Source organism: Equus asinus, chromosome 7 (genome assembly GCF_041296235.1).
Source record: "Equus asinus isolate D_3611 breed Donkey chromosome 7, EquAss-T2T_v2, whole genome shotgun sequence".
NCBI classification, from domain to species: Eukaryota; Metazoa; Chordata; class Mammalia; order Perissodactyla; family Equidae; genus Equus; species Equus asinus.
In genome coordinates this window covers 8,551,980-8,566,033 of record NC_091796.1, presented here as the reverse complement: position 1 = coordinate 8,566,033, position 14,054 = coordinate 8,551,980, and the positions used below count along the sequence as shown (strand labels likewise).

The 14,054-nt window shown below is 34.9% G+C and overlaps 1 protein-coding gene across 5 annotated transcripts in view; it reads right to left on the bottom strand.

Moving 5' to 3' along the window:
- The window catches only part of RTTN (rotatin), a 149,650-nt gene that overhangs the window by 75,733 nt on the left and 59,863 nt on the right, over nucleotides 1-14,054 (bottom strand). For all 5 annotated transcript variants that reach the window (XM_014839620.3, XM_070512873.1, XM_014839622.3 and 2 more), the window contains 3 exons: nucleotides 13,592-13,736; nucleotides 5,977-6,131; nucleotides 4,706-4,925 (listed from right to left, as the gene is read on the bottom strand). In XM_014839620.3, coding sequence (XP_014695106.2) covers nucleotides 4,706-4,925; nucleotides 5,977-6,131; nucleotides 13,592-13,736 — 520 coding nt within the window. The remainder of the gene's footprint in view (nucleotides 1-4,705; nucleotides 4,926-5,976; nucleotides 6,132-13,591; nucleotides 13,737-14,054) is intronic.

Here is a 14,054-nt window from a genome sequence, read left to right as displayed (position 1 = left end):
CTATATGTAAGTATATGTTTATTATTTAAATCACTGGCTGTCACCCTTTTCTCTCCCACAAAACCGAGATCTGACACATTTCCATCAGTACAACAACAGAAATGCTTTTTATCTGAAGGGCTATACCTCTAACTCAGAAGCGGAATCAGAATGGACATGGGGAGTTAGACAACAGTAGTTTGAGGAAAAGTCCTTCCACCTGATTTAGAAAATCCTTTAAAATATGTGGCAAACTCTCTTGGAACATTTCTATATAAATCACGCAGGGGTTTAATAAATATTTGTTGACTGATTGAATAACAAGAACTTTATAACTTTCATCCCTTAAATAAAAAAATATTCAAAGAGACAAAAGATCATTTATAATTCACAAAATTTTAATAAAAAAAGAATGCTAAGTATATTTAGGTGCCAATATTTTATGAAGGAGAAATTTGTTGTGAGTCAAAACAATCAAAACTACTTGTTATCTCACCAATACAAAAGAAAGTATTTCAATTCAACCACCCCAGGACTCTGAATGCTTTTACTCATCACAGAATGCTTTAATGTAAGCCATTTTGTCTTATAATAAAGTCTACTTCTTAATTTGGATTTTTTTCAGCTTATGCAGCAAAGCAGATTAAAAAAAAACATAAATCATAAATCCCAGCGTATTTGACAAGTGAAATTTATTCATAGGTAATTTGGGGGCTTTGACCTAAATTAGAATTTTCATAAACCAAATAGCTTTATATTGTAGCTGAAAAAGGAATCCATATTGGCCAGCGGGTACTAATTGTAGGTGACTGATACATGGGCTCTGCTCTACTATTCCTTCTACATGCGTATGTTTGAAATTTTTCATACTTAAAAGTTTAAAATCTTAAGGGATATCTTAGCAGTAAGATACCTGAAAGATTAAGCCCTTATTATCTTCCTATAATCATCACTGGATATAACTATCTCTACTATCTGTGTGATGGTTTTATTTTGAGCTTATAAGCGACAAACCAAGAGCTTTGAAATTATCTCCTTTCAACTTGAACTTTTTGTCAGATCCCTGGAATTATACGTCATATATCTGATCTTAACAATTATCATAGTTTATTCACCTATCATAATGAGTAATGCTCCTGTTAAAAGTCTCGTTTCTCAACCACAGAAAGCAAATTCTCACATTCAAATTTCACTAAGAAGAAACAAAATATCTGATATTAGAAACATGGCTCCTTTCTGAAAAGGAATCAGCTTTAATAAGAAACTATGAAGCAAATCATTTGGACTAACAATGACTTTGCTTTGATGTTCATCATTCATATAAGCTCTACTTTATCCTGTAAAAGATAAATTTAGTCAGTAGTAAAATAAAGAAATCTGTTTAGCTAGTTAAGCAGAAGGTCCCAAGTAAGATTAAATGGGACTCTGCTACAATTTCTAACAAAAGTGACAGATTTCTTCATATCATTTCCAGTCATTTAATGTAAAGACATAAAGATTTTTTCCCAAGATCTTTTATGAAGCAGAAATGTATTCCCCTGTTTATATCAAATCAAAATGTGTTAATTAGGTTTTCCATAACTGTGGAATATTGTAAAACAGGGATTTTACTTTTTATCTATTCCTTAGCTAATAAATTGTGATTTTTGTTACCTTAAAGACAAGTGAAGACTTACAATGACATTATTGCCTTTTTGCCTCAACTTCTTACTTAGAACTAAGGCCTTTTGTTCTCCAATACCATCGAAAGCTCATTTTAGTTTCTGCTGTTTGAAACGGGTGATATGAAATCACTCCTCTTACACAATTTGAAAAACAAAAGGACTCCTGATAGCTTCTCAACATAACACTTAACTCCTTCAATTACTGCTGCAAGGCAAGCAATGCTGACAGATTTGGACAGTAAGGAAACAATGAGCCATTTTTAGATTCAGACTGTTAATTACTTACATAAACAGCAAAAGCAAGAGTTGCCAAAGGTGCCAGCTCCCAGTGTCCCTTGTGCAGGGTGACACTTGAACAAAGGTGCAGATGGTAGGGCACTCTTGCTGAGGATTCATGCCATGCTACACTGAGCCATTTACAGCTTGTAGCTGTACACCAAGGGGGAATGACAGAGAAAGCCCCAGCCGTCAGAACCCGGGAGGCAATAAGAAACAGGTTGTGACAAACTTCCTAAGAGAGTGAAGCGAATGAGCAACAGCCTTGAAGCAGTTCCTCACAAGCCTCACACGTTCTCACGTTCCAGAAGGATCACAGGAAGTTCTGCAAGACTTAGATGAGCAGCAGTTAAGCCCTACCTCTGCGGGCTACGTGCACACATACAAGGTCACCAGAGCACCCCGGTGAAGCTGTTCTCTTACAGAACCACATACAACCACATCGTTGTTACAGTTATTACATCATTCTGACAATATATTGAACTAAATGATGATGAAAACGCAGCATGGTAGAATGTGTGGAAAAAGTGAAGGCCATGCTTAGAGGGTAATTAGAGCTAAGAATGTCTATTTGAGAAAAGCTAAAAAAAAAATCAATAAAGACTCTACCTTAAAATATTAGAAAAAGAGTCATAAATTAAAACAAAAGGAGAAGGAAATAATATTAAGCATAAATAAATAAAATAGGGGAAAAACATTAAAGACGGGATCAACAAAGCCAAAGGTTCATTCTTTGAAAAGACTCATAAAACACACAAACCACTAGCAAGACCAATCAAGAAAACAACAGAGAAGGAATAATTAACATCTGGTATGAAATGGGACCTCACTACAGATCTGACAGATATTTTAAAAAATGAGGGGCCAGCCCAATGGTGTACTGGTTAAGTTCGTGCACTGGACTTTGGTGGCCCGGGGTTTGTAGGTTTGGGTCTCAGGCATGGACCTACACAGCACTCATCAAGCTATGCTGTGGCAGCGTCCTACATACGAAATAGAGGAAGATTGGCAGAGATGTTAGCTCAGGGGCAATCTTCCTCACCAGAAAAAAAAAATTATTTCATGAATATTTTAGGGCAATGAATTCAAAAATTTAGATAAAATTCTAGAAAAACATAACTTACTAAGACTGACACAAAAAATAGAAAATCTGAATAATTCTAGATTTAAAAAATTCAATTACAATCTTCCCAAAAAGAAAATTCCAGGCCTGGATTGCTTCATCATCAAATTCTACTAAACATTCAAGAAAGAAATAACACCAATCTAAATCAACTATTCCAAAGAAGGAAAAAGTCATATAAAGAAAATTATATACATATAAGGGTGAACTAATTTTGATATTAAAACTTGACAAGAGAAAGAAGAAAAATGCCGATAATTCTAAAAACATTTTTTGCATAAGAAAATTGGTAGAGTAATCCTAAAAACATTAACAAACAAATCTGTTAATATAAAAAGGAATAATACATCACAACCTAGTTGAAATTCTTCCAGAAATGCAGGATTTTTTAACATTTTAAAATCACTCAATATAATTCATCACCTTAGTGGAATATAGGAGAAAAATCATATATCTTAAAAAATACAGAGAAGCAATACACATTTATGATTTTTAACAAAAACCCTTAGGAAAGTAGGACTAGAAAAAAACTTCCTTAATCTTATGTTTATTTAATTAATTAAAAAAAAATACCACAAACAGCACATTGAAAGGTGAAAAATGAAAGGCCTTTCCTTTCAGTTTGAAAACAAGCCTGGCTGGGTACATGGTTACTATATAAAATGGAGCACATCTGCATAGACACATGTTAGAAAATAAAATTTCAAAAATTCATTTTCACTGAAAGACAAGAATTTCATAGGGGAAGAATCCAAAACCACTCTAACCTGGAAGAAAAAGAAAAACCAAATGTCCTTCAACATTGTAGCAAAGAGAATACTATATAAAAATGAAATTAAGCTAACTCCACCTACAGGTGGCAAAATGAATAACTCTCATAAGCAGAATGATGAAAGAAAGTAGTCATAGGATGCCACTTTACAAAATCAAAAAAAATCAAGAATTACTGTATCTACAGACACATAATTAAGTGGTAAAACTAACAAGAAATGCAAAGAAGTGATTATCATAAAACTCAAAATAAGAACTGCCTTTTGGGAGAGGAAGAGAGATTGGGGGGGAGTATGATCAATGCTTTCAGTGTGCCAGCTATGCTCTATTTTTAGACTAGAGGTGGTTACATGGGTGCTCGCTATGTGATGATTGAGTTACGCATTTACATTTTGTGTATTTTCTGCATATGTGCTGCATTTCACAAATAAAAGCATTAAACAGGGGCAGGCCCCGTAGCCAGGTGGTTGAGTTCATATGCTCCACTTCAGGGGCCCAGGGTTTTGCTGGTTCAGATCCTGGGCACAGACCTAGCACCACTCATCAAGCCACGCTGTGGCTTGATGAACAGAATGAGAAGGACCTACAACTGGAATATACAACTATGTACTAGGGTGTTTGGGGGAGCAGAAGGAAAAAAAAAAGATTGGCAACAGATGTTAGCTCAAGAGTCAATCTTAAAAAAAAAGTGATCTTACATATTGTTAGCAAAAATCATTAAAATATTTCACCATTATGATATCATATAAATACTGAATAATAATTAACATTAAATATAGTAATATATATGCACTTAACATAGGCCTAGCACACAGTAAGTGATCAATAGCTATTTTTGGGGGGTAAGAGGTTGTTACTATTGTTATTACAGTCATTGGTTATTTTTACTTACTTCAAGGAGACCTGACAAGTACTTCACACAAATTTCAAGTGGCTTTGTGAGAGGAGAATGTGAGCTCCATCCTGGGAATGCTGTGAGGTGAGCCATCCCTCGTAAGGTCCTCTCAAGCGAAGGCAGGCCATAGAAGTGAGGCGCATCCGTGACTCTCAGACACTGGAGCAGTTTCAGAGCCAGCTGCGTTTGGAAAACATAAAAAAGTTCCAGGCATTTCCTGTGTACGTAAAGGAGGAAAAAAATCAACCAGAGAACAAATGTGATGAGTTTAATGTGCTTTCTCACTGGTAATAGAGGGTCATTAACAACTTACTGTATCAGAAAAGTGTGAACTAGGGGAAAGGCAGAAAATATTCCCTCTCAAAATAAGCCTTTTCAAGGAAAAGATCAAATACCATCTAGGATCTACGATGTAAACTACAAGTAACAATTACACTGAAAAATACATAAATGGATATTGGTATTGCCACCCAATAATGAAACTAAAGTTGGAATGAAAAATTAAATACATACTTTCAATGAGTTTAATTAGCATATATTAAACCCATACATTTAATCATTCAGTATCAGTAAAATACTGAATTTTTAATTGGATAAGATGAATTTTTTTTCCCCAGGAAGCTAAAATAAAAGGGAAAAAAAAGGTTTTAATGAGTTTGACACAATTTAAACAAAACTGTCAGAAACAGGACAATCGAGAATATTTTCGATTAGAAAACAAAATTCCTTAAATTAAGCAGCTAAGCATGGATCCAAAGATATAATTCCTGCAAGAAATAACAGCACTGTATAACAAAACATAGAACAAAATCTGAAATTTCTTCAGTTTTACAGATCTTTAGACTCCAAAACTGACAACTACTCACTACATTGCTACGTATTCCATCACAGTCTTACAGGTGGACACAGAGAATTTTATCTAATTTTTTAAATTTTTAAAAAGGTAAAACTACAGATACATATTTGAAAATCATCAATATAAAAATAGCCATACTTGGTATGAGTACTCAGGTAGAAGCGTAAAGAATTAAGACAGGATCAAGAACTAAAACCTAGAGAACAAAAAAATACTGCATGTGTGTGTGTGAAATTACAATCAGGCTGTACGAAATATTGAATTGAAACAAAAACAAAAAGACCACTCAACTGATTATTATTGAAGTCTTTCCTCTTAATGTGAAACAAGTGAAAAGTAAAACTCTTTAGAAATCAAAAGAAAACTAGGTTGTATATAAATGTCCCCAAACCTTCAATGATACAAATGGTACCTGTCAGTAACTGCCATGAAACTGAGCAGCAAGGTATTGTAAAGAGCAATCAGTTCTTTCTGGAGTTCTTGTCTGACAGCAGTCCGGATGTCATCTGTTTCCTCTTGTGCCTGTGACTCCGCCAGAACCAGCAGGTCTAAAAGTGGGTTTGGACTCTAAAAAATGAAATTTGTAAAAAACACATTTACTCTCTAATTGAGCTATGTGCTGTTTTGCATACAGGTTTTCATTGCTAATCATGTTCTGGATTAACTGAGAGTTCTATTAGCTAACTAGTCAGTGTGGGTCTCTACCGCATTAGTAGAGATGTTCTAAACTCAAAAGGCACCTCATATGTTATCTAAACAAAAGGAATGCAGATCTATTTTGCAAAACACAGAGAAGCACAATGAGCAAAGCAAAAACCACTCATCATCATGCCTCACAGAGACAGCCGCTATTAGTATACTGGTACATACTCTTCTTTTTGTGTATATGAGTATAAATATAAACAGAATTATAATTCTATATTTTTAACAAAACTGAGATCAAGCGGAAAAACCCTCTACTGTAATCATTCTTTTTACTTAATGTTATTATCAATATTTCCTCAAAAACACTATCTTAATATCTGATTGTTTTTCAACCACAGGAATTTGCCACACCAACTGCTGGGTAATCAATCAGCAATTTCTAACTTCACTGAGCTACAGCAGTGCGCTCGACTCTGATTAGATCCCACATATGGATTCTAAGCAACGAAATCACTAAGTCAAAACATTCTAATAGTTTTAATGCTTTCAATATATATTGCCAATTGTCCGTGCAAACAGTGTACCAATACATATGACTAAGCAGGGGATGAGAAGGCCCACAGCATCCAAGCCCAGGCTGAGTATCATGACTGTTGTGATCTCTGCCAGTTTGACAGGCTGATAAACAAATAAAACTAGGACTATTTAAATTTTTTCCTGTTTTCCAACTTAAAAAAGGTAGCGAAAGAAATGTAATAGGATTATCTCTAATAATATTGAAAGAGTAGAAATGTTAGATTAATCAGCAGCATTACAGATACATGTTATATTTATTAATCACCTATAACATCACAGGCACTGTGTTAAAAAGTGAAAGAAAACAAGATCTAGGGGCTGGCCCCGTGGCCGAGTGGTTAAGTTCGCGCGCTCTGCTGCAGGCGGCCCAGTGTTTCGTTGGTTCAAATCCTGGGCGCGGACATGGCACTGCTCATCAAACCACATTGAGGCAACGTCCCACATGCCACAACTAGAAGGACCCACAACGAAGAATATACAACTATGTACCAGGTGGATTTGGGGAGAAAAAGGAAAAAAATAAAATCTTAAAAAAAAATAAGTAAATAAAAGAAAACAAGATCTCATTTAACTTTTTGATTAAACTAGAGGATTTGCATTTTCCTATTTTACAGATGGGCAAATGGAAGTTTATAAAAAAAAATTAAGAAACTTGTTCAAAGTCATACGAATGAGCAGAGCAAGGATTCAACCTCAGAATCATCTTACTTCAAAGCTGGTTAACATTCCGTCCCCAGCATTATGTGACATCAATAGTGCATATCACAACATACGAAAAGAGATAAAATCAAAATGTAATTACTGTTGTCATGAAATTCCTCACCTAAAGAACTCAATTCAAAAATAACTGCTTTCTTCTTAGGGAAAAGAAATGGAAAAAACAGGAAGAAAATTCCAAGTTGTTTATACTATGCAGTATGTGGAGTACACTTCAATCAGGTATACATGATTATAAATAATATAATTAAGAGCTTTTGAAAAGTGTAGGGGAGATGTTTTGCCTTTAATTTGCTTTACTATGTTTTACACCTAAGCAGGTTTTTTTTTTTTTTTTTGAGGAAGATCAGCCCTGAGCTAACATCTGCTACCAATCCTCCTCTTTTTGCCGAGGAAGACTAGCCTGAGCTAATATCCATGCCCATCTTCCTCTACTTTATATGTGGGACGCCTACCACAGCATGGTTTGCCAAGTGCTGCCATGTCTGCACCCGGGATCCAAACTGGTAAACCCTGGGCCGCCAAAGCAGAATGTGCACACTTAACCGCTGCGCCACCTGGCCAGCCCCAAAGCAGCATTTTTTTTCAGCTTTTCCTTTCATCTTGAAAAAGAAGTGACTCATTTGATCAAGTAAAATTATATAAAACATAACTACAACTTCTATGTTTCATACATGAACAATCAAGACACACATTTAATAAAGCCACAAAAATAAACACATATTCTATAGTGTTCTTAGCCCCAAATAACCACAGGCTGACTTACACCCACACTTACTCCAACTCTGATAAATACTGACAAAATGAACAAGCTGTTTTTAATGCAAACCTCATCTTGGTAAAATATAATTTTACTATCAGGAATTATTAATTCTGATATACAGATAAATATTAAGTAAAATCTACTAATTAATATATGAACGTATTGATACATTATGCATATACTTAACATTAAGATGCTTCCAAAGAGTCTCATCCTATTAATAACTTGCTTCTGCTTGTAAATTGCTGACACTTTTTCCCTTTATAACATATCTTGGATTTACATGTTAACATTAAGATTCAGTGAAGCTTGGCAGCATCACTTCTAAAATATGGGATGAATTATCATTCCTCAAGTATAACTGAGAACAGAATAGACGTCTCTGCTGATGCCTATTGATCTCAAGTGCTTAAGCATACTTGAAGGTTTTGTTTTTAGACATTACTATTCAATCTTAATTTTAAGTCAACTACTGGGGCCATTATTTTGTCACTGCTGACCTCCAAAAGGCAAGAATTTCTAATGATGGTTCATTTTCCTTACGCACACAGTTACCACTCCTCATATGCAATTTTCCAACCACCAGCAGCTACAACAGCAGGATGTGCAATGCCCTCTATGAACTGAGTGCACACGTGCCTGTGAAAGTCGGCCAACAGAGAGAGACATATGCTGCGCAGTTCTAAACAGCTTCCCCCCCAAAAATTACGGCCCTACTTTTATGAACTTCCATCAAAAAACTCATTCTGAAAAGAGAGGTTCTCAAACTCAGCACATCTAGGTTGTTTTAGATATTAACAAAATGTCATTAAAATTAAATATAGATTAGTGATATAATAAATCCCTAAAGTGTCCAAGTTTAAATGTTCGTAATAATGAATGTATTCAATGTTTGAATTAAAATGTTTGTTATAATGAATGTTTTGATAAAACACAAATTTCCACAAGATAAAGTTGCTAAATCTTCCCTCAGTAAATTAGCTGATTTTCTTCACATTTCCTATTAGCATTCTTCTGCCTAAGCGGGTATCATATCTGCCTAATTTTGTTAGTTTCTGCCACCATCGCTTTTACACATCTTTTCATTTTACGTGCATACGTTCAAAACAATTCCTTCGGAAATGTTATTTTACTGACCTTCTTAAATAATTTCTCACTTATTTTAACCACTTTAATGATAAACTTTAAAAGGCACTTGACTTTCTATTTTCAGGCTTCCTTTATTTTCAACGTTGATTAGTTCATAATACTTAATAATTTAATCCTTGCAGCACGATGTTTAGAGAGGAAGCCCTCCTGTTGGTGGATGCTTAAGTCCACTTTGCTCACCCTTAAAAGTATTATTACTTATAACACTAGTGATGACAATAAATGAGGAGCTAAAGTAAAAGTTTTCCAAAGACAGCCTTGATACCATACCAAGTCAAATAAATTTAATTATACCAAAAATCCTTTTCCAAAAGTGCATTAAAATTACAGTACAATCATCTAGAATCTTGTAGAAATTTCATCTTACTTTCAAAACTATAAATAAGTTATACAATATACATCAGCATTCATAACACACTACAAAACTGACAACCGTTTAAATGTAAAATTTTAACTATAGTTACAGTTACATAATTTAGACAAATACATTTTAACATGCATAGTGATTTTCGTATTGTTATATACTATATAAAAAGTCTTGCATGCAAACATTCAATTATTGCACAGATTTTCAAGAAAAGATTCTAAACCTAAATAAAGCCAACATACTGCTAAAATTTTCACAACCCAAATCAACCATAATCTCCAGAATACAAGAACTCTAACCTAAGGAGATGTTCTAGAGCTTATTCTTTTTAAAAAATGAGTAAAAAGATTATGAAGTTATAAAAAATTTACAGCTCAAAAGTCGATTTGAGTTATCAAAAAATTTATTCAGAAGAAAAGCTTCATAGAGGTTCTCTTAATATTTCAATATCCAATCTCTAAAATATTTAAGCATGCTTAAAAGCTAAAAGACGAATTGTAATGACATTAGGTTTTACTGTTTTGCTTTATTAAAAATGTTCAGAAAATAAGTGTCTTCAAACACTTCTTTAATTTTTTAATAATTAAAAGATAAGAGAAAATCAAAGTAAATATGGTACTTTGAAATCATCTTTGAGAAAGTAACAGAAGGGCAAACGTTATTGAACAATTAATCTATGTACTTTGGAAGTTCAATCTTCTTATAAAGGATCCAAAAAATGTACTATAAGGAAATTAGTCTTTGTCTCTCATTTGTGTTATAAATATTTTTCTCAATTTATCATGTCTTTAACTATGTTTAAAGTATTTCTTGCTATACATACAGAAGATAATAAAACTCAGACACAAATGTCTTTCCCATGGACAACTGTTCTGTCAAAAAATTTCAAAAAATGAAAATAAAGTTAATCTGAAAGTAGTAAAAATGACTAGAGAAAAATATAGAAAATAAAGTTTATTAAGGAAAAATTTGTTAAAATATTTAAAAAATGTACTCCCTCAGAAAATACAGGCATATCAAAGGAACATACTACAAGTTCAATCAGAGTCATGTACATATAGCAGGTCAGCTTATGATTTTTAAAAACTGGTGGCAATTCAAATCAGGGTTAGATACATGATAGGGAAAACTGCTAACCATTCAAAAAAAATAATCTACATCAAAAGAAGTTCCAAATGAACAAAGAAGTAAATGAAGATAAAACCTTAAAAGTTACAAAAGAAGACATGAAAGTGTTTACTCAAAACTTTTCAGTAGAGATCTTTCCAAGAAGGTAAATAACTTATAACCTGTAAGGAAAGAAATCTATAACCATGACTACCTAAAAATAATATGGCAGTGAATAAAACAATAACTCGTCCTCACGCAGTCTACATTCTAGTGGGGTAGAGTGGGGTGAGGTGGACAGACAGCGAACAAAGATATTCCACAGGTGGGAGTGATAAGTGATAAGCAACGAAGAGATAAACTAGGATAAGCAGGCAGAGAGTCAGGCATGGAGGGATGCCATATTAGACGTGACTGTCAGAGAAGGCTCCTCTGACAAACATTTGAAAAGAGCTCTGAGTAAGTGTGGTAGTCAGTCATACAGATATCTAGGGGAAGAGCTTTCCAGCCGGAGAGAAGAGGAAATGCAAAGGCACTCACTAGCTGTAAGTGCCACGTTTGAAAAACAACCAGCAGCCAATGTGGCTGGAACAGAACAAGAGGACTACAGTGGTAGGAGATGAGGTCAGAAAGATATTCAGAATCAAGTTCAAACAGAGCCTTATAGGCTATGAGCTTAATCTGAATGAGAGAGGAAGCTGGCGGAGGGTTTTGAGCAGAAGACTGACATGATGTGACTTAAGGTTAAGAGCACTGTAGCAGCTGTCTAAGAACCACAGCTGCAGGTGTGGAAGCTGGAAGGCCTGCAATAACCCAGGGGAGGGGTGGTTTTTCACACACACACTCCTGTAAGGCTATTACTAAATGTGGAAATTATAATCATGGGACACCATTTAAATATTATAAAAGATGAAACGTAGAAATAACTAACAAAAGCTAGGAGATAAAAGGAGTAGATAAGACAGGAAAATAAGAAAACTAAGTCCAAAATACCATAAGCATGGTCAGAAGGCAAATTATAAGAAAAAAACATTTGCAACTCACATCATAGGTAAAGGGCTAATCTCCCTAATTTACGAAAAGCTCCTCTGTTACCAGAAAAAAAAAAAAAGACCAAGAGAATCTAAAAATCCAGCTGAGGCGCACAACTAGCAAGGGCATCAAACAAGTCCCAGAAAAGGAGACAAGGACCCAAACATGACAAGAGCATCTCACTCAAAGTAAGAATCATCACTTACAAAAAACAAAAACAAAAAATCTCAATACAGATGCACACACACAGCTATCTTTGCAATTTGTAACTGACTTGGCAATTACGGTTCTAGGAATTTAGTCCATAAGTATACTGGAATGTGTAATGTGGTCCGTAGTTTCCATTCTTGCTAAATTTTAACAAGTTATAAAATTAAGGTTATGTGTTTTCCTGTAATTAACAACATACTTCCTCAGTGCCTAAGTTTACTACTGAGTTACGACATGTTTGTGGAGAGCTCACTAGGTGCGGGGCTCTAGTGTAGATGCTGGGGATGCAACTGTGAATGAAACGGACCTGATTTTCACCAGTCTACAATAAGGCAGAAGATAATAAACGTCTAATCAAGCTTTATACACACACAAACATTCATATACATAATATATGGATTTTTTAAATCTATAAAAACTGTAAAAAGTACTCTCAATTAGAATTTCTAACTTACACCATATTGGCACTTTGTACTGTTATAGAGAATCCTGTTTTCAGACAAGCTTTGCAAATGTATTAACATATAACGGAACATATTTTCTTATAAGGTCTACTACGTTCTATTTCAGTTTACACCCTCTTTTCTAATTTTTATGTGTTTTCTCCTGATTGTGCAAAAGTTTATCTTCACTAGGTTAAGTAAATTCATACAGTATCTGCAAAAAAACTACACAGATAGACCAACAATAGATAGCGAGCTAGCTTCTTGGGTTCTTGGCAAGTTTCTTAGAACATAGTCAGCTAAAACAGTTGAGAGGAGTGGAGGCTGGAAGGGTAAATACTACAGTAAACTTGAGTAAAGCCTGAGGACCGTCTGACTCATTGTCTCCAACCTCACCATCACTACGCCCCTCACTGCCTCCACCTGCCTTTGCTCTCTGCCTCTCCATATTCCTATTTGCAGTCCCCCTACCCCAAGATCTCCACTTAAAAATACAGTTGTGGGGCCGGCCCAGTGGTGCAGTGGTTAAGTTCACACATTCCGCTTCTCGGTGGCCCGGGGTTTGCCGGTTTGGATCCTGGGCGTGGACATGGCACCGCTTGGCACGCCATGCTATGGTAGGCGTCCCACATACAAAGTAGAGGAAGATGGGCATGGATGTTAGCTCAGGGCCAGTCTTCCTCAGCAGAAAGAGGAAGACTGGCAGTAGTTAGCTCGGGGCTAATCTTCCTCAAAAAAAAAAAAAAATACAGTTGCAGCAGACAGCTCACATACAGAACAGGTTTAATCAAACACCAAGACTGAAGGTCCCATTCATAGTGCAGACCTTTAATTTAATAAGCATAGTCACAATCATATCAGAAGGCCATGTTACTATGAACCATCTATTAAAACACGAAGACTACTTTACTAAGCATAGGTTATACAAAAATTATACTTTTCCACAATATAGTATTAATGATTTTTACAAATAAATCACTTATCAAACGTGAAACCCAAATTCCTTAATAACACTTACATGTCTTAGAAGTAATTCTAGAAGCCAGTTTAGAAGTTCTACTGATGAATTTTTTCTCTGTTCCTTCAATAACTTATTTAAAAAATGTATGATATCTATTAGTAGTTTCTCATCTTCAGTGCATGCAGGAAGCACTTGTAAAAATCTACAATAAAGAAGACGACAATCATGGCTTCTAGCTCTGTAAAGTAGTGTGCTGATAAATATTTAACAACCAGCTGAAGAGTGAGGTGCTGATTTGTTGTGTTTGCCAATTTCTGAGGTGTAAATATCTGCCCCATGGCCAAGTGCAAGCCACCAACATAACACACAGCTGTGGAGAGATGCCAGCAGCACACCCTTATATATAGCATTTCCACAAAAAGACATAATAGGTATCAATAACCTAAAGCGCACAAGTAACAGTAAAATGCTGTAAAATAATTAGGAAGTGACGAGTTTGCATAATCATTACCTTTATTTT